The sequence below is a fragment of the Triplophysa dalaica genome, chromosome 5 (assembly GCF_015846415.1).
Source record: "Triplophysa dalaica isolate WHDGS20190420 chromosome 5, ASM1584641v1, whole genome shotgun sequence".
NCBI lineage: Eukaryota > Metazoa > Chordata > Actinopteri > Cypriniformes > Nemacheilidae > Triplophysa > Triplophysa dalaica.
Genome location: NC_079546.1, coordinates 22,105,881 through 22,130,774, shown reverse-complemented (window position 1 = coordinate 22,130,774; position 24,894 = coordinate 22,105,881). Strand labels below are relative to the sequence as shown.

At 34.2% G+C, this 24,894-nt stretch overlaps 2 protein-coding genes across 2 annotated transcripts in view; both read right to left on the bottom strand.

Annotated features, from left to right (window-relative positions):
- The window catches only part of LOC130421320 (uncharacterized), a 503,144-nt gene that overhangs the window by 292,239 nt on the left and 186,011 nt on the right, over positions 1-24,894 (bottom strand). The gene's annotated exons all lie outside the window — the stretch shown is intronic.
- Positions 18,838-24,501, bottom strand: LOC130421298 (uncharacterized). Its single transcript, XM_056749110.1, has 6 exons — positions 24,191-24,501; positions 21,559-21,701; positions 19,861-20,604; positions 19,605-19,784; positions 19,437-19,521; positions 18,838-19,082 (listed from the first exon to the last, which is right to left on the bottom strand). Exons 1-5 carry the CDS (start codon positions 24,444-24,446, stop codon positions 19,450-19,452), a joined length of 1,395 nt encoding a protein of 464 aa, XP_056605088.1. The 5' UTR covers positions 24,447-24,501; the 3' UTR covers positions 18,838-19,082; positions 19,437-19,449.

The following is a 24,894-nucleotide window of genomic DNA, read 5'->3' as shown; positions in this document are numbered from 1 at the left end:
GGCCTATTTGCTTCATCTCGGATTAAATAGTGAAATAAACCTACTGACGCGATTGAAATGAAATCAATATGTGAGACAGTCTGTCTATATAATTTAATTCCACAATCAGCGTACCAGTCTTCTCTGTCTTTAAATTCATACTGGCCCATATTGCTTTAGAAGTACTGCGCTTCTGGAGCATTCCGGCCGCATCTTGTCCGAAAAGCAAGTTATGAGCCGATTTCATAAAGAGATCTCGGATAATTCATTCATAATGTGTCCCAGGACTTGCCTAGGAGTGTAAAATTATCACGCAAATGTGTTGCAAGATCGTTTGATTTTGGTTCAGACTGCCAGTGATTTTCTGGAATGTGTGCGCGCGTTCACACACATATCGTAACGTTCTTGCAAATATACGTAACGTGTAATGTACTGTATTACGTGCTTTTTTGATGAACGATTAGGGCTGTCATGTTGAATGAAATTCTCTTGCGGTGGTTTAGGTGGCTCAATAGCCACTTTCCTTATTGCCAAATATAGGACCAAATACGATTTATTGTTGGGTTATTATTATGTAGTATATGTTGTTGCTTTTTAAATGTTAAATACAATACTTTTCATTTATAAATGTATTGTTAATTGTAGAACAACTAAGACCAAATAATAATAATAATTAAAATAACAATATCAAGGGGAATATTGTAAAAAATATGCTTCTGACATCCCAGCCATATCGCAATTAAACCTGTTCATTTATCACAGGAAAAAATTAAAACGACTAAAAGGAAACGAATGTGTGTGTTTTTAATAAGTTCAGCGATATATCTTAATTAAAAATAAATATGATGATAGCCCTATCTATTTCTGATAGTTCCAGGTGCTTAGACGCGCACGCATTTAAGTCGTGACCACAAGATAAGGATGTCGTTCCCTCAACATACTAAGTCGTGACCACAAGATAAGGATGTCGTTCCCTCAACATAAGAAGTCGTGGGCACGAGAAACGGATATCGTTACCTCAACAAGCTGATGTCGTGGCGACAACATAATATCACGTTCCCTCGAGATAATATGTCGTGGTCTCATCATATTATCACGTTCCCACGAGTTAATATCTCGTGGCCACGACAAAACTAAGTGAACCGCGCCTGTCCTCTCCCGGGCTCCGTATCAATACATACATGGTCTTGTGTCCATTATAGCAACTAGATGACAGCACAGCATCACTAAGAGGCTCTTAGTAAACAAAAATACATATTCGATTCAAAAATAAATATCTCCGCACTGGATCGTCGCTGGTAATTCAAATAACTTGCATATGAAAGCGCTACGTAATTTTTCCTTAACAAAATCCGACAATTCTCACAGCTCAATGACAACTTGAAAATAAACGTCTCAGTACAGGAACTTTAGACTACTTGCATTTGAAAACACCCTTGCCCCTTTACAAAACGTAAAAACTACTCCTTTGGTTCTTTGATGTTTCAAAATTTACAAATACTGTCACAGGAGCACTGCAATTTGTACATATCATCATCAGTTCGTCTTAGTGACAGTGGCGGCCTGCATTGTTTCCATCATAACCACTAGATGGAAGCAGAGAATCACTCATTGGCTCATTTGTGGTCTTATAGCCAACCTATGGACAAGATCACTATTAAAAAACAGTTTTTGAAGTATATTGCCTGTATATAGTCTATCACATCTATGAATTACATTTTCACAGGCTTTTTCAACTTGTTCGTTTGATACAGGGACATTTAGGAACAACACATGATTTTAGTATACGTGCATGTGTGTTTAAGCTTGCATGAGCAGATACTTGTAATTCCTGTCATTTTTCTATGCTAACAATTTCTAAGTTAAATTATTTATCTTTTTAACAAAGCAATTTGTTTTATCTCATTTAATAAGCTTCCTCTGATATTCTTAAATATTTACTCAATAATTATTATTAAAGTCACTGAGTGCAGTTGTGATACATCAGAGGATAACTGTACCTCTTGACTGAGAGTCTTCTCTATGTTTCTCTCCATATATTTATCATTGGACATTGGAGTTTGGGTTTTTTGCCACAAGACCATGTAGGCTGCTCACTAGACTGCTTTTATTTTATTAAATCACCTTGGTTATTTAACCTTAGTTTTATTCAGTTTTCTATTCTACTGTAAGGTTGCTTTGTAACAATCCACATTGTGACAAGTGCTATTTAAATAAAATGTATTATTTCACATTTTTATTAAAGGTGACACTTTAAGGACCCCCAAAAAAGTGACGTGCATGCACCACCCGGTGGCTTTATAATAATAAAGCAACAGCATAATTAAGCTTTATGTAAAATACTGTGGGTCTCATTGATATTGAAAAATACACTACAGTTTGTTATTGCGCTCTAGATACTGCACTCTGGATCATAATTATCAAAAAACATTGAACTTTTTCGTTTGTGTGGCTGTAACAGCAACCTTTCTAACATGAACATCAGTATGTGTACCTGAAGCTTGATACACCTTTAAAAATAAATTGACTTTTTGTTGAGCACAAATATACATGAGATGATCTTAAACACTGTCGAGCTTATAGATGTTGTGGTTCCAAAGTTTGTAAATAGAGTATTGATGATACCATTGAATTTAGCATGAGTGGGTGTCTTGTCAATATCGGGGGCGCGCTAATCAGAAAATACAGAGACTCTGATGGTGAAGCAGCAGCCCTGTGTCTGTGTTTTATTTATTCATAAATATTCCCTCATCAGGCTGTGGTGAAGGCAATACATAGGCATGCTGCAGTTTTGATAGACGTGAAACTGGTTTCCCTGGTCGGGTCAGAGTTCATCCAAGGTTTTGTATCTCAACTGCAGTTTTTTGGGTTCCTTGCCACAGTGCATATTATTTTGCATTTGCCTGACTGGGGACTGATACCATCAGCTTTAGAATTTAATTGTTTTAAATTCATTTTAAATGTAATCATTCTACGTAATATATTCAATTCTATAGGAATTAATAGTTTGTGTTTGTTTCCTCTGTTTTTAGAATATACAGTACAGTTTGTACAGTATAAAAACAATTACACCTATGATATGACCCCATAAAACATGGAAGCCCAACATGTGTGCGTGTGCGTGTGTGTGTGAGTGAGTGAGTGAGTTGAATGAATGTGTGTAATGTTTCAATATGCTGTTCTTACTTTCCTTTCACAAATGTATTGTTTTGCTTATAGACATTTTACCTCATGATCAGCTGCTTTGTTACAATACAAATAGTGAAAAACAAACTTGAGTTGAGATAAACAGCCATGCAACATTTTATAACAGTAAAAAAGATCATTATTTTAATGTTGTATTTTAGCCACTAGATGGCAGCAGAGTAGCACTAACTTGCTTATTATAATCCATTGTTTATTCTTCTTCAGAACACAAAAGAAGGTATTTTGAAGAATGTTTATATTTAAAACCAGTTGGTTCTCATTGTATGAAAACAAAACTGATGCAAGTCATTAGGAAGCCAACATTTTTGGTTACCGATATTCTTTAATATCTATTCTTCTAGATACATGTGTTTCTGGACACACAATCCAGCCCACCAAATATATTGTTACTTAAAAAATACTGATCTATTCAAATATGTATTTATATAAATATATAAATGTGATTGTAAAAAAACATTTAATGATTTTTTCTTCTTTTTTGTGAAGCAATAAATAAAAAGAAAAAACTGCATGATATTGAATTTAAATAGTATTAAAAGCTTTCATTTATTTTAAATCTTAACAAAACTGCTGGGTACATCAAAGGACACAATATCAAGGATTTTTAATTGTTCATGTATTGACATAGCAAAGTGTTTGTTTTTATAGATAGAACTACATATTAAATCAAACCAATTGTGGTCTATGGAAAATATTTTTAATGACAGAATATAGAAATTCATAAAATAAATCAGACAGAAACACTGAAACATCAATAATGGTTTAGTACATACAAAAATAAATTATAAAAATTAATAATAATAGTTGAAAAAACTAAAATGCATTTCTTCATGTCTTATGTTATTTCAAAAATATATAATAAGAAAAGAAAAAAGGTACATTTGTCATATTCATTCATAAATGTGGAATTTTAAACAATAAGAAAAATATGTAACAGGGTTTATTAAAACAGGGCAATGGTGTTTGTTTGCTAAAATCTTATCCACCTTTGTTACATCGAGCACACATAGCTACATGAGGAACAATTGTGTTTTTACTCAAAATACATCCAGGATTGGGGTTAACAAAATGAGTTGAATTATCCAACCAATATGTCAACACCAACTATAAAGAAGAGCGTTTAGTGAGCTATACATTTAATACCACATTTACAAATAATACTAAGTACTTGAGGCTTGATCAAAATGCTGAACAGTGGTGTTGTCAGTTTGCTGAAAGTTTCGTTGGTAAACATATCATTATCACTTGGTGAAAAGTAACCTTACTGCTATTAGAACAAATGTGCTTTATCTGGTTAATATTTAAGTGAAAGTACATCATATACCCATATGGAGGTACCCCATTGGATGAAATTAAAAAAAAATGCTTTTTATTCATTCATTCATTTTCATTGTATTGAAAAAATTAAAAGTACACATAATACACAACCACAAAGCAAACAGATACATGATGAAAGCAGGAAGAAAATGGCGACTCAGAGCAGGACCAGGATGAAGGCCAACTGCAGACCTGATGCAGATTAAAGGTACGGTAGGGTGTAACCACAGCTTTGTGTGGTGTAAGTAAAGTTGAGAACAGTGTTGTTCTAAATGAACGTGATGGTGAATGACAGTTGAACCTGGGTAAGAGATCTTGATACTTGATGTGAATTGGTGGAATTGAAGATGAGTTGGGACTGTTGCTAAATCGGCACAGCTGAAGATGCATTGGAACTGGTTTGAATCAATGGAGTCTGTGAATAAAATTTAGATTTAAAAAAGTCAGTGAGCAGTTAACATTTCAGATTATTTGGCATATAACACTAAAATTAGTGTAATAATGTAACAGGACAAAATTATGCTGGTTTCCTCTTCTGAGAGTCATGAATAAAATTTAAAAGTTGCAATGAGCCGAAAGTCATTCATTCAGATAGTTTTGAAAAAACCTAGGTTTGTCTTCTGAACCTAAACGGAGTCCAACAGATGTACTGTAAAGTCAGTATTTTGTAACTGGAATGTAAATCTATCAACCAAACTTGCCTTCAGTCAACAGTCCAAGATGATGGTTGTGATGAAGTGATACGTCCAATATTCTGTGCAATCGAACTCTTCTTTCTTGATTTTATAGAAACTGGAAATGTCTGCTGGTTATGGAGTTGAGAATAATGGAATGTTGTTGTAACAAAGATGACGTTGTCATCAAAACAGCATAGAAGATTTGGTGTATCTGTAGAAAATGAGATTCTGATTAGAAAATTGTTTTAAGTAAAGCCTACTATATACATCTATGTTACATATATTTGTAACACAAACATATGTTATACATTGGACATGTTAATATAATAAAAGTCATGGCCAAAAAGATAAAATATATTTTCACCTGTTTATTACGATTTGAAGTGTTGGGATAAGGATGCCAATGAACCAACAGATTTTGAAAATATTTTTTTGAGTTCACATTTGTCCTTTTGTTTTTCTCCTTCCTTTATATGTTGATGTTACTGTTCTGCTTTAAGACTACATACACATTCATGATATGTAGATAGACATTACATATACATTTTGAAGAATAAAATAAATAAAACAAATTAATAAATATAATATTTCAATGAATGAATGAATGAAAAAGACACAAATAAAAATAAAATAATAATGAACAAAAACATAAAAGAATACAATGAAAAGTAGCACAATGTTTGAGTAGTATATAAATTTGGTAAAGGTTATTAAATAAATTACCTTATTATATTAGGTTAAAAAAATTAAATATTCAGATAGGAAAATATAAATCTACATTTAGATTTACAGACTCTAACAACTAGTAATCATAGAAACAAAATAATCCCAATGCTGCCTTCACATGCTATTGGAAATGTGCTGCTTATGCTGCCTTTTCACTGCACATGTTTAACAAAAAAGTAGTATGTAATATGGTCATTTAATTGCAGTACAGGAAAATACTTAACTTCTGGTCAGCGGATTGTAAGCCTATGCAGTAAAATTACTGAAGATAATATAGGCTACATCCAAAGATCGTTTGATCATATGATCATTTGATTGGAGTACAGGGAAATACATTTCTTATGGTTGGTTGATCGTATGCAGTATAGTTGCTTATGTGCAGTTTTTGTAAATACATCCAACAATCTGATCGGATCCACATATTCACATATGCAGTTAGTCATCACACATAGCCCATATGTGATGTTTTATAATGAATGACTTTTGTTCTATCTGTTGTGGTTTGTTATGTGCAGTGAAAAGATTTTAAATCGCTATGCACATTTTGTGTCTTTTAAACAAGTAAGTTTTAAATGCAGAGTTTTTCTAGGTGCATCAGCAGCACATTACCATAAGAATATGTCAAGTTTTCAGAATGATACGCTTAGTAAAGCTGAAGACACAGATGATCACAGCTTAAATAAATCTACTAGCAGAGTTATTGTCAGGTTTACATCTTTGTTTTCACAGCAAAAGAAACTCATGGTTACTTAGCAACAACAGACACATGATATCAAAGGAACTGGCAGCATACTGGGGAACAGTTAATGGATGCTCTGCTCAAGCTGTCTAAATGATCTCATCTGAGATAGAGTGCATGTCATTTTTCATCTACTGAAACTTTAACAGTTAGGCATGTTTCATTGTTTAGTTGTCCAGTAATATTGGCATCTCAATGAAGGGAAGGATGGTTATGATGATTAGCTATTTCTTTAGAAAATATTCTTATACTTTGTAGTTTCAGATAAATTGACTAAAAATATTTTCTTAAAAAGAATAATACAAAAATATATAACTAAATAAGAAAATAAATAAATTAAATTCATACTCACAATAATTCGATAGCATGTGAAGGCAGCAAAAACTCCCACAGGGGCCGTCCATATTTTAAGCCCTACCCCTGTATCCCCCTCCCCCCCATACTGTTGGACGATTTCTTTATTCTAAAAATTTCAGTGCAATACATCTATAATGTAATTAAATATGCATCACTGTTAACTTTATCCAAGTTCATTCTTTTCAGACCTTTATATTATCTTCATTAACTTCATTAGTGGCATAAATATGTACAGTGTATCAGCACAATGAACTGTTTCACTTTGTTTAATTATAGTAACCTTTTCTTTAAGTATTTCTTCACCTTTTTTGTTTAGCTTTATGTGATTTCATAAATTTGTGTCCCTCTGGCACATTAAAATAGCCATTTTAGCACAATGCAGTCATGGTAGCTAAAGTATGTGGGCATTATGTCAATCTTTATTTTATTCAACTCAACATCTTTTATGTAAACATGATCAATCAATGTGCCACTCTCAGTTGTTGCACTGTAAACTATTTGTCTGAAGCCAAACTGCTGCATGACATCATGAATAGTTGATTTTTTGAGAAGGTTTTCATTGAAATCTCCAAGAATGATTTTGCCTCCTTGTAAACTGTTGATTTCATTGATGAAGTTAATCAAGTTCTCTCTAAACAACAGTAAATTATATGATGGAGGTCTGTACACGACTGCAACAGTTGTGTTTAAATGTTCAACCCTGCACATTAGACATTCAATGTTAATACATGGTAAATCAAGTACAGTAACTTCTACATTCTCTCTGTGATATACACCCACACCACCATGATTTTCCTCTTTTAGTTTAGCAAAAACATCTTGGCTTGTGTCATATGCATCACTTCGTGCTTTGTCATGAAAATAGTATCCAGCAAGTCTGATATCATTATCATAATAGTTTGGTTTTAGCCATGTCTCTGTCACACAAATCATATCTGCTTGAAAATATCTACTGTCATGTCGAATGTCTGAGATATGTGGAATAAGCCCTTGCACATTGTGTAATATCATTTGAAATGTTGAACTTACTGTTGTTTCACATGGAAGAATGAACGGTGGCATACTCTGCAAAGCTTGTACAATGTTATCTTTTGCAAAAATAACTTTCTCCTGAAAATCTTCTATTATCAGTCCATCAGGAGAAGTCACACGACTCAATGCAACATAAGCTTGTCCTGGAGCAAATATCTTCTTCATTGACACAACAGCTTTATTCACTGTGAGACCTTGTACTTTGTGAACTGTACATGCATAAGCAAGTTTCAGGGAATACTGTATTCTGATGCCCCCAGCGCTTGTGACTTTTTCTTCTGCAGGTTCAATTGGTGTACATTTCTCCAATCCAGGTTTTAAACATGGGTTTTTACTTCTGGCTTCTTTACCAATTCTTTCATCATCAAAATCAATATACATTTTGGCTGGAAATGTTTCATCATCATCATAACAGAATTCTTTAATTGTCCCAAAAACTCCATTCACAAGCCCATCAGAAACATTAATGTTCTTCAGCAGCATTACTCGAGCATCAACAGCTAACTCAAGAGATTTCTCTAAAGAACTGTTATGAATTCTGACATGAAACCCATCTTTTCTTTCCATTCGGCCAGTTTTAACATTTTTCTCAAAGTCTTTGGCATTTATAGTTACTGTGTCAGAACACAATTTACACAACATCTTTATATTATGTTCATCAACTTCTCTGTTAGTAGCGTAAATGTGGAGAGCTGTGCTTTCATCTCCATCACCAGTTTCACATTGTTTAAGCATAGCAACATCTTGTTCAAGCATTGGTTCACCTTTTTTATGTACTCTCAAACGATTTAATAATTCTGCAAACCTTTTGTCCTTTTGTCTCATAATCTCTTTAAGTTCAACGAAACTGAAGTTGGTTTCCCAAAGATTCACACTGTTTATTGGTTCAGTGTAAAGTGGTTTTCCTTTAACAGGTGACAGCTGATAAAAATCTCCGACTGCAATGACACAGACTTTTCCAAATGCAGAATAATCACCTGTTTGTTTGATTTGTCTCAATCTTCCATGAATATATGCAAGGAGTTTATGATCAACCATTGAAATTTCATCTATTATCAAAATTTGCAGTTTTCCAAATTTGGCTCTCAATGAATTAATTTTTTCATCTCCAAGCGGTTGATATGGCAGTGATGCATTTGTTCCGATAGAGAAAGTGCTGTGGATTGTAGCAGCGTTTATATTATAAGCAGCAACACCAGTGGGCGCTGTTAACAGCACGTGTGTCTCATCTGGATTCTCTGACAGCTTTGAAAGGATGCGACTGCTTTCATACTGGATTGCTTTAATCAGTACAGACTTTCCCACGCCTCCTGGACCAGATATGAACAAGTGAAATGGATCTGGGGACTCACCTTGTACTTTTGCTAAACACCATTGACGTACTTTATAAAAGATTTGTGACTGTTTTTCATTCAATGATCGTAGTAATGCCATAGCATCTTGTTTTGTCATAGCAGAAGGATTGTTTTCTATTTTGGAAACACCTTCGTTTGGTAATAGATCAGGTATGACATCATCATCTTTTTCTGTTTCTATTTGTTGTTTATTCTCAAGACATTCTAAACGCTCAAGTTCAGCTTCTGGACAGATTTCAGCCCAAGCATCTTCCATTGGTCCATGTTTATCTAGATCATCTTGAGCTCTCTGTATTGTGTCTGCTTCTTTTTCAAATTTTGCCATGTTTGTGTCCACAATCATTTTCACTGACTCAAGCTCATCATTAATGTTTACATATCCAGTCTCATAAAAATCCTTATGGGAGGTAAAAGTTGGTGGTTTCAGTTGGCTTTGAGAAAAATGAGGCAAAAATAATTCCAAAATACTTTGAAAATAATTTTCTGGATTTTTAGTGGGTGAAAAACGTGCGTATCGTACAACAGCAAAGCCTGTGCGAGTTCTTTTTCTCACAAATCCCATGTCATTTTCCAGTGTTACTCTGTCTGAACATGAGGTTTCAGATTTACTCAAAACTCTGTATTCTGAAGCAAAAGTTGCTAAACACATTCCAGTAAATTGATTTGTGTTTGGTCGAGCTCTGTATCTGTCTGTGATGCTTTTCATCCATATCTCATCACTGTCGTTTTCTGCACATTCAGCTTTTTTCTGCATTACGTTTAATGGTAAACTCATTTTCACTGTATTAGGACCAGTTGGAATGAAAACCACTTTCCTTGATGCTTCTTTTAATCTCATGTTTGTCAACCGATAAATACTCTCTTGAGCTGAAACCTCTCGATTATGTAAAAACACACTTCCAAGTTTTCTTAAAGCTTGTTTCGCATCCATATTACCTTGACTGTGTGCTTCTTTCTGAGCGTTAGCCAGCAGCAATCCCATTTCTCTCTCAGCTTTGGAAATGTAGGAAATTATATAAACAACACAAGAGTAAGCATCAACAACAAACTGTATGTCCATATTTGCATTCCAGCAGCGTAACAGATCTGGATTATACTGATTCACCCACACGTCACTTGGCTTTCTCTTCAACAGAACACTTGTTTTCTTCGTCAGTTTGTTGTACGCTGCTTCAAATATTTCTTGATTTATACCAAGATACGCAAACATAGAGTCAACTGAGTCAAATACAGCATCACTATTCAACAAACATTCTTTTACTTGTTTTAATATAGATTCAGCTACCTCACTTGATATTTCTTTACAGTTGTTTGAATTTTCATGTTTTTTATCATCAGCTCCCTTTTTATCCTTATCAGTATTACTGCTTCTTGTAATGAAAGTATTTTTGCTCGGTGGACGTGGAAAGTTAAATCTACACACAGTTCCTTTCTTTCTACATGTTTTTGAATGTCTTTTGCTGTGTTGTTGGACACTGCTCACAATTTCATACAGTTCATCTTCCTCAGATGGCATTTCACAAGTGACATACTGATCAACAAATGCAACAACATCTTTATCATCATCTTTGTCAACCTGAGGGGCATTTTCAACCCAAAACAGACAGTGTGTATGAGGTGATCCACGCTGCTGAAATTCTACACGATAGAAATAATCAATTACTTTCCCGATTGGTTGAGCTGGTGACATAATCACATCTTTCAGAAAGCAGTGAAATCTATGATCAAACATACGAGCAGCAATTACTGGATTTCGTTTAAGCATTCCACATCTCTCAGACCAGTCCAGTTCATCAATAGGAGTTTCACAGCCCTCTTGTCTCGCAATAGTCTGCATTAGCTCTGGCCAGCGCAAGTCAGCGGATGAAAATGACGCAAAAAACGATGGTAGGCCTTGTTGACGCAAAATTGCGAAAAGGTCTCGTTGGCAGGAGCTCCAGAAACTCGGTGATCCTCTTATTGGCTTTAAGAATTTGTAACCCTGATCAAAATTCAAAATCTTTTGAAGTGATTCTTTGTTTGTCAGCTTCTCTGGAGTAATTTTTGTTTTGTTATCAGTATGATAACCTTTCCTTAAAGCAATTGATACATTTGAAATAACTTGATTCAACTCAGACAAATATTGGCCATAAAATATGTAATCTAGGTTTTGAGCAAAACGTCCGTCTGCGTTTAGGATTCTATTTTTCAAGTATTTATAAATTGTTAGTTTTTCCTGTCTTGACTCATGAAATGTTCCTGTTCCCTTTGGGAATAGAACTGGAAAACATTTGGCCTCATTAGTTTCATCCATTAACATTCTCACTGGATTATTGCCCTCCGCTGGTGCAAGTGACATAATGCCATCAAAATGCTGATCACAAATTTCTTGTCCAATATCCACTGGTTGAAGGCATGTGTCCATATATAATCCATGCTGTTGTCTATCATGAAGTGTCTCATCAGTCATCTCATCATCTTCATTCTCAGTTTTGTTCTCTGTCTCAACACACATGTCCTGACAATTCTCTGAAAGTTGCTCATTATTGTCAATTTCCTCAACAATCTCTTCTTCTGTTTTACTCAGAGGATTAACCCAAGTTTCATTAAAGTCCACATCTGTATACCACTTGTTATTATCCTTTAAGTATGCCAGCGCTGTCTTTATCTTTTCAGTATGTACATATTTATACTCATAATGCCCTTTATATGTTAATTTCCTCTTGAGCTTTACACGAATCATCAAATCATCATTTTCTGATCTTGGTAAAACATTCACAACATCTGTAACATTAGATGGAACACAAGTCACTGGTCCATGAACACCATTCTGTCCTCCACGTGGTAATGCCAGCATTTTCATGAATGGAATGTGCTTTGCTATTAGATGTTCCTCAAGAGAATTTAAGCAGCTCAGTTCAGGAGGAATAGGATCCAGAGCAAGATTATTTGCTACACTTTCAGCAGGCATTTTACATTGAGAAATTTTTCTATCACATGTGTGACAAATCCACAAAGATGCAGCTGAGCTGTTTCTGTAAACACAGTCTTCACAACAGTCTTGATCACACTCATGTACATAATTAAATGTTACACATTTTTCTGCAACATACCTGCATTGTGCTGACTTTTGAAAGTATGTATCTATTTTGCAGTGTTTAACCTGCATTTTAAAGCAACAGCGATGACAAACTGAACAAACATATTCAGGACCTGTAGATATTTTATCTTTAAACTGTTCCATCACAAAGTCAATGTCCTTTTTATTCATCTGTGTCTCACATCTTCTTTCAGTGTTTCTTATTTTGATCCTATTGGCAAAGCCATCATCAATTCTATATTTCTGTATATTATAATCTATAACACTGTTTCTGTGTATTTCATTCTCATGGTATTTTCGGTGGCTAAATTCTTTCACAGCTTGTTTGTGTATTTCATTCTCATGGTATTTTCGGTGGCTAAATTCTTTCACAGCTTGTTTGTGTATTTCATCATTAGCATACTTCTCTGTGCTAAACCTTTTCACAACCTCACGATGCAAATCATCAAATTTATATCTATCTTTACTATATTGTTTGATCTTTTCTTGATGCTGTTCATTTGTCTTGTATTTCTCAGTGCTGAATTTCATCAGTTTATCTTTGTAAGTTTCATCCTCTTGATATCTTTTCTTAGCAGTGATGTTTTTCTTCTGTTGAAAGTCATTTTTGGTGGTGTATTGGAGTTTCTCTCTGTACTGCTTACGTGAGTATGGTGTACGTTTTAATGAATCATCTTCAGATAGAGATTTACAAAAGGAGGCACAGCTACTATTATTGGTTTTCACACATAAAACAACTTCATAATGACAGTTATTGAAATGTTTCAGGTAAATTCCATTGCTTTGACAGACATGTCTCTTCGATGAGACATTTGAGGATGAATATTTAAGCCATTTATCATCACTGTATGTAAATATGTCAACACCAATTAAATCGCTAGTAGCCTGAATCTCAAGTTCTGTTGCCCAAACACCGAGATATTTCATCCTTGATGTGGAAATGTAGTCTGCTACAGAACTGTGTCCTTCTCGGAGATACTGTGTGTAGTTTGATTCATTCTGCAGTATGTGTGTGACAACAGCTCGTCTCATTCTTCTATGTTCTGTCTCATCCTGAGATACAGCATAGGTTACTGCTCGGAAAAAACAATTTCCATCTCCTACAATACTTTTAGTTACACAAGGCTCAGCCATTTCATCAGCCACACTTGCATCATTCTGTTCTCTGACAATGTTTACCATGTTCAACTTTAAACAAATACTTTTTTGTTGCTGCACTGTTAATGGACTAAACTGAAAAGTTTCATTGACAGTTTGGGAAATAAATTCAACATCACTTGTATTTTCATTTGTTGACTCCACACAAATTACTTCAGGTGTGTGTTGAACACATGTTTCATTTACAAATAGCTTGTGTGTGCTTGTGACATCAATGAAACCAGGATTGGGGCTAACATCGACTTCCATTTCAATTTTTCCCTCTTGTTTAGCTTCAGCATTCGTCTCGACTACTGGACTGTACACAGAGACAGAAGGCACATCAATCATGTTTGCATTTACCCCAGTTACTTCAAAGGGAGTACCGTCAGCCTCCAGTGATGCTCCAAGCTTCTTAAAATGCGTGCACAGTGATGTCATGTTATGGTGGTAAACCACTACACTCTTACCCTCACATGCTAATGTTCCGTCAGGATTTCGTGAATGTGGATCGATCACTGCATACCAGGAGCCTTGTCTGACTGCTGCACATATGCTTCGCTGGATATTTACCAAACATGCATCAAAATTCTGAAATGCTCGAGCCAGTGCTTTATCTAAAGACATGTAAACATCACGCATATCTTTCTGATATTTATAAACACCAAAGAAACCACTTAAAGTTGTACCATAGTTTATTGCAAAACTACAATCATTCAGTGTGTGTGAGTCTGGCAGCTCCTCGACATACATGTATCCATTAATGTGGTCACTGATCTTACCAGCAGCTTTGATGTCTGAATAAAACTGATCACCATGCAACAACACAGAATTAATATCACTGGTGCTCCACTGAAAAACATTTTTCAATTTAGACATCAGAATTGCAGTTAAACTGTTAACTGCACATTGCTTCCCATAATTCTGGACATAACGAGCATCTCCTTGATGGAAAGAACCTGTGATGTAATGTTTCTGAGGAAACAAATCAAAAACAGCATTCATGTTAGAATTTTCATCACAGTTATTAATAGGCATTTGGACAGTCTTTTCAGTAGGTTTTTCAATAGGCTTTTGAGTAGGTTTTTCAGAAGGTTTTTGAGAAGGTTTTTGAGAAGGTTTTTGAGTAGGTTTTTCAGAAGGTTTTTGAGTAGGTTTTTGAGTAGGTTTTTGAGTAGGTTTTTCAGAAGGTTTTTGAGTAGGCCCATTGTGATACACACAATGTTCAGTTATTTGTGCCATTTTTTTAAGAGGTGGCACAACCTCTGCAGCATCAGCAGCCATCCGGTCCGCCATCCTTTTCTTGGCCATCTTTGATCGCAAGCTCTGCTTCGTACGCGGCATTCTGCACACATAAACAAATAAAGTGACACATGAGTAAAATACAGTATATCATCAGAAATACAAGATAGATTTTTTTTTCATAGTGCAATGCCTAATATTACAATTTTTGTTTTAGTTTCATTAGATTTTCAGCATAAAGTGACCAGATGTGTCTGTGCTCATGGACATAATATGCATTTCACCTGCAACCTTCTGATGTTGCATTTCTTAATTTTCAAAAATACAATATGTGTATTTTGCACTTATTATGCCAACCTATGCGAGTCATGCATGATGTCAAAATATGTACCTGATTTATGATAATCTTGTGTTTAAAAGATACTTGCAAAAACGTAACTTAACACTTAATTCTAAATCAACATGAAATCACGCAAACATCTAGCATATGCACATCTTTTGTCATTAACCCAATAGACACATCTATATGAAGCACATGTTTTGACATGATGGATGACATGTAGGTTTTACTGATGTGCCAATAACCCTATTCAGACAATAATGTTTCTCATGAAGAGGTTTGCAAAAATAAATCCGCATGGACTGACATAAATTCACAATAGATGTTTGAATTTATAATATTGCATACACACAATTTACATTCAACATGACAATTGACACTTTTTTATAAAAATTACAATGGAATAAAATCATTATTTAAAAATGCTTATTTCAAATATTTTTATATTTATTTTGTCTTGTTTCTGTTCTTATCATCTCCTATTCCATGCATTCTATCCATTGGTGACATTAGCTCTCTCAGTTTGCAAAAGTGCTGCAGGTGCATATGCAATGCAAATCGTATTGTGACATTGATGCTTCCATTTACTACATTTAATGCATCACAATCTAATAACTAAATCTCATGAAAAGCAACTTTATACAATGATTTAAAATGGTCAGAAAGAGGTACAAAATATATTTTGGAATTAACACCTGTTTTAAACTCTGACATGTGGATTTAGACAACAATTTAATTGCCAAACAAACTTAAAAAAAGAGTAGCTATATTGGCTGGGGATTTTTACGTGGTTGGTGGGACAAAAATGCAGACATTCTGTAGTCAGAAAGGAATCGTTCCATAAATGGTGAAAATATCTTAAGTCCCTATTAAAAACAATTACCATCTGAATATGGCTCAAGACATATTTTGTATTTATGCATCCCCAGAAACACAACTTCAGGAGGACACACCTGAAATCATGTGCTTAGCGATGTCACAAAAAACAGACACGTCTGGTTACCTGAATTTAAATGAACCATAAATATGCAAAATCATCATTATGAATAATATTTAAATACAATTCACTTTCGTTTTAAAACAAATCCAACCGATCATGTTTTAACCAATGAACCATAAACTTAAATAGACCAACTAACTCAATAACTGAACTACATACATATGTTTTTATCAAATTTCTTACTTTTTAACATCAACTTATGGTGTAAAAGTAATACCGATTTAATGAAATGAACCTTGACAAACAACACTTTTAATATGAAATGTCTCAATCTTTACTCTAAGTTACATTGGCAAATCTCCCATTGTAATCTTACCATAACGCATAATAAAATTTAACTTAACATATCTTACTGCATTAGTAAACAAGTACTTGCCATAGAAGCATGGACCTAACTAACTACATAAGTGTGCTGTCATGTAATTTCATACTTTCAAACATCACTGGGTGCAAAAGTAATACTGATTCAATGAAAAAACATTGACAAAAGTGCATCTATTATCTCGATTGACCAAATAATTCACTATGAAATATCTATAACAATACAAATACATTGATTAAATCTTACCTCAAATTCGCTTTCACTTTTTTCTGCAACATAAAAAAATATATACTTAACACGAATACTAACATACATGTTTCATAATTACATGTGTTTAAAACATATATGATACAGAACGCATGTCCACGTGCACTCCTGTCTATTCGCACCCAAAACTAATTAATATATGCTATTAATATTCTGTAACAAACAGCTTTATTGTAATAAAGTACAAGAGCGGAATTTATAAGCATAATTGCTAGTTACCATGGTATTGCTCCAGTATATCGTAAGCAGAATAAGTAATAAGCAGATCATCCCATTTAACGTGCTCACGGATCATGTTTGTGCGTCGGGGCTACGCCACAGGCAACGCGCCGGTTTTCCTTTATACTTGTGCGTCGTTGTCCGCGTCGACAAGCAATAGCCACTAGGCGTCAGTGTCAACAAGCGTGTTGTTTGTGTAACCAAAACAAGAGCCAAAGAAGAAGCGGCTCGTTGTGTACGCTGTTTGAGAAGCATTAGCGGTTATAGCGGCAGTAAAAATTCACTTTTGCAGCTTGATATGCTAACTACAGCAGAATATGTTGTTTATTTAGATAATTCACACATTAATGCGTATAAATAAAGCCGACGCAATCGCGGGGGTTTTGATCTGAAGGGCGGGGTACAAGCCGACCAATCATAGAGCTTGCGCTCTGCGTAGGGTTTGACGCGATGTTACACAAGGGTACGCGTCTCTGCGTAGGCTACGCCGCAAGACCGACGCAGAAACATGATCCCCGCACAGTTAACAAATGACATTCCAACACGGTGCAGTAGGACATACATTATGATATGATTATTCTGTTTATTAAACATTAAGCTGGTGTATCTGTACTCAATTGCACAATTTATGCTTGTTTTTTATTAACAATTAAAAAAATCTAATGATAAAACATTGTTTTGTTCAGTTTCATGTTGTTTGCAGACGGCCCCTCACTATCAACAAATAAACTATCATCTGTGTAAACGTATACATTCGAATACATTATATATAAGCCAATGTTTATAAAGCTTAAATTATTTTGACATTGTTCGCGTCTAAACATCCGTATAATAACAACATCGAACGTGAACGCAAATTTACGGTTACATGCGTGACGCACTCAATAATTACGATTCCTTCTCAATATCTAACAAAACATGTACTATCAGTATTACAACATAATGTGTAATCGCACATTAGCAGTTTATTTGGTTTTGAAATTAATATACTAGCCAACAATATTACAATACAAAGAGACACACACACACGTGCGTTACCTGTGTAGAAACAGTCGAAATGGATTTCCTTTCTTCCGGTCAAAAACGGAGAGAAGTCTATTGTAACAAAATATGTGCCCCCTAGTGGCTAAAACATTAAAATGCTGCTAAAGTATATATTAAAGTAAAACTTTTTTATAGAGTATATAAAGACGTTATTAATGCTGTGTAAAAATTAACCTGCTAGTTTGACCATTACAAACACCATTAACTGTAACATGAAAGAATTACAATATTAATGTAAACCAAAAGTGAATGTTATCTGAAAACCGCCTTAACTTTAGGAATAAAATTTAATTTTAAGTTTAAGTTCATGATCAATACAAAAAATACATGGTTTTGAAAGCCACAGATGTTGTAACGACCATAATTAATGATGGAACCATAATAAAAACATTCTCAGCCATAAGTAATGAATGCACTAAATAACCATGATAACACATTATTGAAACATAAAAATTACAAGTCTATAAGTTTAAGAACATCAATGAAGCATATTTGAACATTTATCAAAAATGGTTAAGTAAACAGTCATTGACTTTAATTAGCATGTTAACTTTTTGTAAATGAACAATCTTAGAAATGATAATATAACAATCCCCAAAAGTCATCCTGAACTCTAGGAGGTACCCGTCAATCAATTACAGGACTCAGTTGCACATAAACAACATCTTTTAATAAAAACAACTTCAAAAACTTCAAAAAGTGCATATAAAACTTTCAATATAGCTATACAACCACACACCTAACATGTTTAACATTTTGACTGTAAAACAAAAAATAAATGCCTCTAAAAAAATTAAATGACATTCTTTATTAAAAAAACTTAAGAATAAGGATATTATAATAAAGTGCTGAACATAGTTTAAACAACTTTTTACATATTATAAAATTACAGAGTGAATAATCTGCATGTATTTAACAAACTAAAAGAACAAGTGGTTACAAGTTTAATTCAAAATTAAACGAAACTACAAAATACAAAAAAGATACAGTGATCTGAAATCTGCATAAAGTGAAGCCCAAAGTTTTGCAACAACAAGAACAACCTGAAAGACAAAACAAATATTTTATTTCAAATAATGCATATGGATGTGCAAAACTACTCAAGAATTAATACTCACATCTTTTTTTTTTAAGTAAAAAAAGTATTTAAGTGTATTTGTCATGTGTGCAATCCATTATCATGCAATGGAATACAATTGTATTTACTGTATTAATATGGCTTTTCCTATTGATTACCAAATATTTATATTCTAATATTTTTTGTGTTCTGTATAGTGATGTAAATTCATACACACCATTTGAAATTTATCCAATGTTGTTTTGCATTGACACTAACAAAAGAACATCCCTATTAAAATAAATACTTAATGGAAACAAAAATAATTTTAAAATCTTACATTAATTTACTGTTCATTCAAGTTTCGAAGCTTTGGGACGTCTTGGCGCAGCTTTGGGGCGTCTGGCTCCTGCTGGTTCAGTAACCTTCATAAGCACAAAAATATCAAACCTTACCACAAAATTAACTTTGAAGTCTCACATTAGTTTGCAGTTGAGTCATGTCTCACAGTTTCGGGGCAACGTCCGGCCGCTGGTTCGGGGCAACGTCCGGCCGCTGGTTCGGGGCAACGTCCGGCCGCTGGTTCGGGGCAACGTCCGGCCGCTGGTTCGGGGCAACGTCCGGCCGCTGGTTCGGGGCAACGTCCGGCCGCTGGTTCGGGGCAACGTCCGGCCGCTGGTTCAAAAAACTTAATGGGAAAAAAATTGATGGTTACAAAACTAATTTAAAAATCAAACAATATTTATAGTTGATGTAAATCTCACAGCTTCAAGATCTTCTTCCAGTTCTTCCAGATCTCCAGCTCCTACTTCAGGCTGTCCAACCACTGACGCAGAACAAACATTTTCCACTGAAGTAATTGCATTGCCCTGAATTAAAAATTTTAACTGTCCAATGTCCAAGAAATGTTCTTCCAAATCTTGATGATCCAGCAGCAACGACAAAAGGCCACATTTTTCCAAGTATCTTTTCAAATAGGAATTTGAAATGGATACATCGTACTCAGTGCCCCCTCCATCAATGGTCATCTTGCCATTGGCTGTTGGCTGGTAATTCAACGACTTCTGTAACATGCCACATCTTTGGCAACGATGAAACTTGACTTTATCATCAAAATTAGTTTGCCACATTTGGCATTTTCCACACTTGTGTGCCACATTCATGACCACAGCACTAATACTTCCAATCACTGATAACACCTCTGTATCAGCAACACTGAATGCTGTGTTGTTACAAGTGACACCAGGCAAAGCTGCAATTTGGTTGAATTGAGTATCTAATGTGGTTGTCAAATACAAATTTCCACCAAATGATCTGGTGCTTAAATTGGATATTTTGTACGTGTTTCCATTGATCAAACATCCCACTTGGTCTTCCCATAACTGGACCTTTATATTTCCAGTGTAATCTTGCACATGGCAAGATTGCATTTCACATTGCCTGCCTTGAAACTCTATCATTTCTGTAGTTTCACTCACATGAACAACCAAACCTTCAAAACAGCCAACCTAAAAGCAAAACAGAAAATACATAAAATTACTAACAACATTAAAGAAATGAGTTAAAATAAGTACATTTAAACATTGTCTAACAATATTAATGCTTTAAAAACTAATTAAACATTTATAATGATTCTTTATGCGAATTATTCTACATAAATGTTTTTTCAAACACTAACTCTTTTAAAAACCTCTATTTGTATAAATCATTACAACAAAATCTTTAATTTTGTAAAATAAGAATATTATACAGTCCCACATACATCTTTCAAACATGAATCATTAAAACACTTTAAAACACTGCAAATACTTATAGAAATAACATGTTTTTTATGAAAATGAGATTAACTTTTTATTTTTAGGTACTAAAATTTAAACAGACTGTCATTCTGGTAGTGGTGTGCAAGTCTCTTTAAACAATACCACCAACACACCAGGTTCAAATAACAGCTCAAAATAGCTCCTTGACATTAACAAGGTCCTCTAAAGTGACTCAATGTCTTTGTTTAACAAAAATATCTTATTCATACTGTTATAAATTAGAGCTGGGCAAAACAATCCAAAAAATAATAGTTTTTTTATAATGAAATCGATTCAATATCGAGTCTCAAAAGGCATGAATAGATTTTTTTGTTACATATTTCCGCAAGCAGTCATCGAATTTACCTCAACTTTACACCTTTACATGACTACAGCCTTTTTTATTCAATCTTTAACGAAATGTCTCAAAGGTTAGTAAAATATGGTAGAAGTTGCGAGACCAAATTTTTCCTTTAAATGTCCTTGAGACATCATATACAACACTTTGAAATTACCAAATGAGACATGAGTCCATTTTGCTTCCATGAAATTGAAATACAGCCATTGTTTTGCTACACACTAAAATATATATTATTTTAGAATAATATAAAACACATAATTTAAATACTTCGTAGCAAATTTGTACACAGCCAATATGCTCACCTGCTGTTTTGGCGCCATTAAATTGATCTCTGCAACACTTTTCTTTAAACGTTCAGGTGGATCTTTTACAGTGAAGTCAACATCAGTAATAATGACATCAGTGCTTCTGCCACACTGAACATCAAAGTCGTCTCCATCACGACCTATGAAACAGACACGTGCAAATATGTATTAATTGTATTATTTTTACATAAGCATAAACACCAGCAACATAACCACTAGTTCTTTGACAATACAATTCATTTAATAAAGCAAACCTCATGACTTGAATGTATTTTACAAAATAAATAAGTAAACTGCACAAGAACATTAATGCATTACAGTTAAAGTAAAGTTGTGTAAAGCTGAACCTACAGGAAATTATTTGTTACACCTCTGTAGCTGCACATTAGTCATGGGCAATACTGTACATTTTGGAATTGATCCGATGCCAAGTACTTACAGAGGCAATATTACACATATCAATACTTCATACTTTTATAAGTATTCACTGACATTTAATTTCCTTTAGATAAAATGTCATCATTTATCATATAAATTAGGGGTGTGCGATATGACGATATTAGATCGCGAACGATTAAAATGACTGCACGATCCACTTTTTCGGGAAAATCGTTAAATCGTCATATATAGTGCTGTTCTATAGAATTCGTCAACATACTTGCGATAGATTGCGCCATGTTAACAAGCTCGTATACGTTGCTTGTGAATTCAGTAAGATTAAGTGACGCGGTCAGTGAAGATGGAGGGAAAACGGAGGACTTGGTCCCTAAAAAAAGTTATCCATCAGTAATATTGAAATGGTTTGGGTTTACCCCAACTGACACGGCCCAAACAACAGTTATTTGCAAATGTGGCAATGATAAGATTCGAGCGTCGTAAGGCAACACAACAAACCTGTTTAACCACCTCAAAATAAAAGGGACTGAAAGAGTATGCCGACAGTCAAATTATAAAGGGATCCCACGCGAGTAAATCAGGTACAACCAAGCATACGGAAACTAAAAGGCTTAAACAACGACTATAACGAAAGAACCATTTGAGAAAAAAAAACACGTATCCGTATGACAGAATGAACAAGTGCTGGAAAGATGTCACTGACGCAGTCGCATTTTACCTGGCCAAAGACATGATTCCCATAAAGACTGTGGAAAATGAGGGCTTTAAAAAACTGCTCAAAGTCGTAGATCCACGTTACGAAATACCCAGCCAAAAATATTTATCCTCCACGTCCATTCCACAGCTTTACTCCGAGTGCCGCAACAAGATGAAAAACAAAATTCAAAATGTAAAGTTTTTTGCTAACAGCTGATTTATGGTCTTGCACTTGCATTAAATATTAACTTGATTAAAATATTCTTCGTAATATAAATGGTAAAGAGTATATTTTTATATGGGGACTTAGTTTAGCTGTATTGAAGCCCCTTTAATTTGCAAAATAGTCTTAAAACCAACTTGAAGAACCGCGATAAAATCGTGAATCGTGATCTATCTGGAAAAAATCGTGATTTGAATTTTTTTTCTAGATCGCCCACCCCTAATATAAATACATCATTAATATGCTAAATCTCAAAATATTTTTAAGAGACAACTTAAATATATTATGCTTTCTGCTCTAAATGTGCCTGTTATTAATTAAGTGCATGTTAAAACTTACATATATCTATTTAATACTGTAATAAACTGAATTTGCAAACATACAATGTATGCCATAAATTATTACCGGGAAAAAGAATTAATAACAGATTATTCGAAAAAAAACATACAAAATACTATATTCTATTTTAAGAATCCACACGATGCTTCTATATTTTACACTAAGATAATCCAGTCACGTGATGGCAGGACAACTAAACACGAGAGAGAATTGAGATGCAATGTGAGCAAAACATAAAATATTCATATAAAATGGGATTTTTTTTTATTAGCTAAAATAGTAAATAAATAAAATCATTAGTAAAACTAGTGTTGTCAAAAATATCTTTATTTCGATATGTATCTATACGGAGAAATATGAAACGTCTCCAATACGCATGTCCCACAATATTGATAAATACTCATTTATTCTTCCTAAATTTTCCATAGCGCTCTATGTATGTGCGCGGATCAATGATTTCATCGCTCAGGTTAAACAGCTAATCCGACAGATTCTATTCTCTGAACTGAGACACAATCAAACATGGTAGCGCCCGCTTATAGGCTAACTGTTAGCTCAACTAACACGATCATTATAAAACTGTTTAAACAACAAAACACATCTATATACACATATCTGTAAATCGGAATATCATATTTCATATCATAGTTACAAGTTTGTGAATACTTTGAATAAAATAACAATATATCAGTCAACTGATCTGAGGTCTGTCGGTCACATGATGCAATCCCGCGTCACCATGGAAACGTTAAAGTGATACGTTTAAATTTTGCCTTGTTAAAAAAATAACTCACGTTGCGGTTTTATTTAAAAAAAATTAAATTACGTGTGAAAGGGTAAAACAAGCTCAGCCGTGATAAATGTGGACATCGTAATACTCTAAAAAGCGTTTCAACACATTTGTTACGCTCTCATCATACTAAAACAATTACGTCAATATCTGAAGAAAACAACTGGATATAAAGTTATACTTACTGACACATTTTTTGATGTTCGTTAACTTAACAGGGCTCTTGTTCTTTTCAGCACGAATAAACACTTCGTGTTTGTCTGGTGCAAACACTACCACGCGGCGGAACTTTTCCCGACTACCTTGAATGGTAGCATGAAAGTATTTGTTTCTACTCTTCTGAGCAAGTTTTACGGGACTAACGCCGTGTAAATAACCGCATATGGTGTCATCTACACCACAATCAACTTTTGCTTTCTTTGTTGCAGAATGGGACGCCATTATACACGTGCTTAGTATTATGCGAGTGCCCGAAGTCTTCTTCCTGTTATTTTATGACGAGATGTGAACCAATTTAACAGTAAATACCGCCACCTAGTGTGTTGCAGCGTTAAGACCATCTAGCTATAATCTACGGTTCCTAACAAATGTCAATACCACACTTGTCATCGAATATACAGCATACAAATTTAAGTAATATTTGAAAGGATCCATACATTCTATATTATCAAGTTCTTCCTTCAGACAACTTTTGTATAATATTCATGACATACAACCAACATGTTGTAGCCTACCATTTCATCAGCTAAAGATGAATGACACAAACCTATGTAATATGTTTAATACAGGCCCATCCCATGTTTAATTTTTTAATGTAGTTCTAAATCAACATTGAAAATACAACTAGGCTACTTCATCAAACAATTTTATATTCATTTAAGTTTCATTT

Coding starts and splice junctions, on each gene's coding strand:
- LOC130421298 (XM_056749110.1), bottom strand. CDS start 24,446: ATGGCGTCCCATTCTGCAACAAAGAAAGCAAAAGTTGATTGTGGTGTA. Junction 21,702..24,190: donor GAACATCAAAAAATGTGTCA/GTAAGTATAACT, acceptor TCTGTTTCATAG/GTCGTGATGGAGACGACTTT. Junction 20,605..21,558: donor TAATGGCGCCAAAACAGCAG/GTGAGCATATTG, acceptor TTTTGCTTTTAG/GTTGGCTGTTTTGAAGGTTT.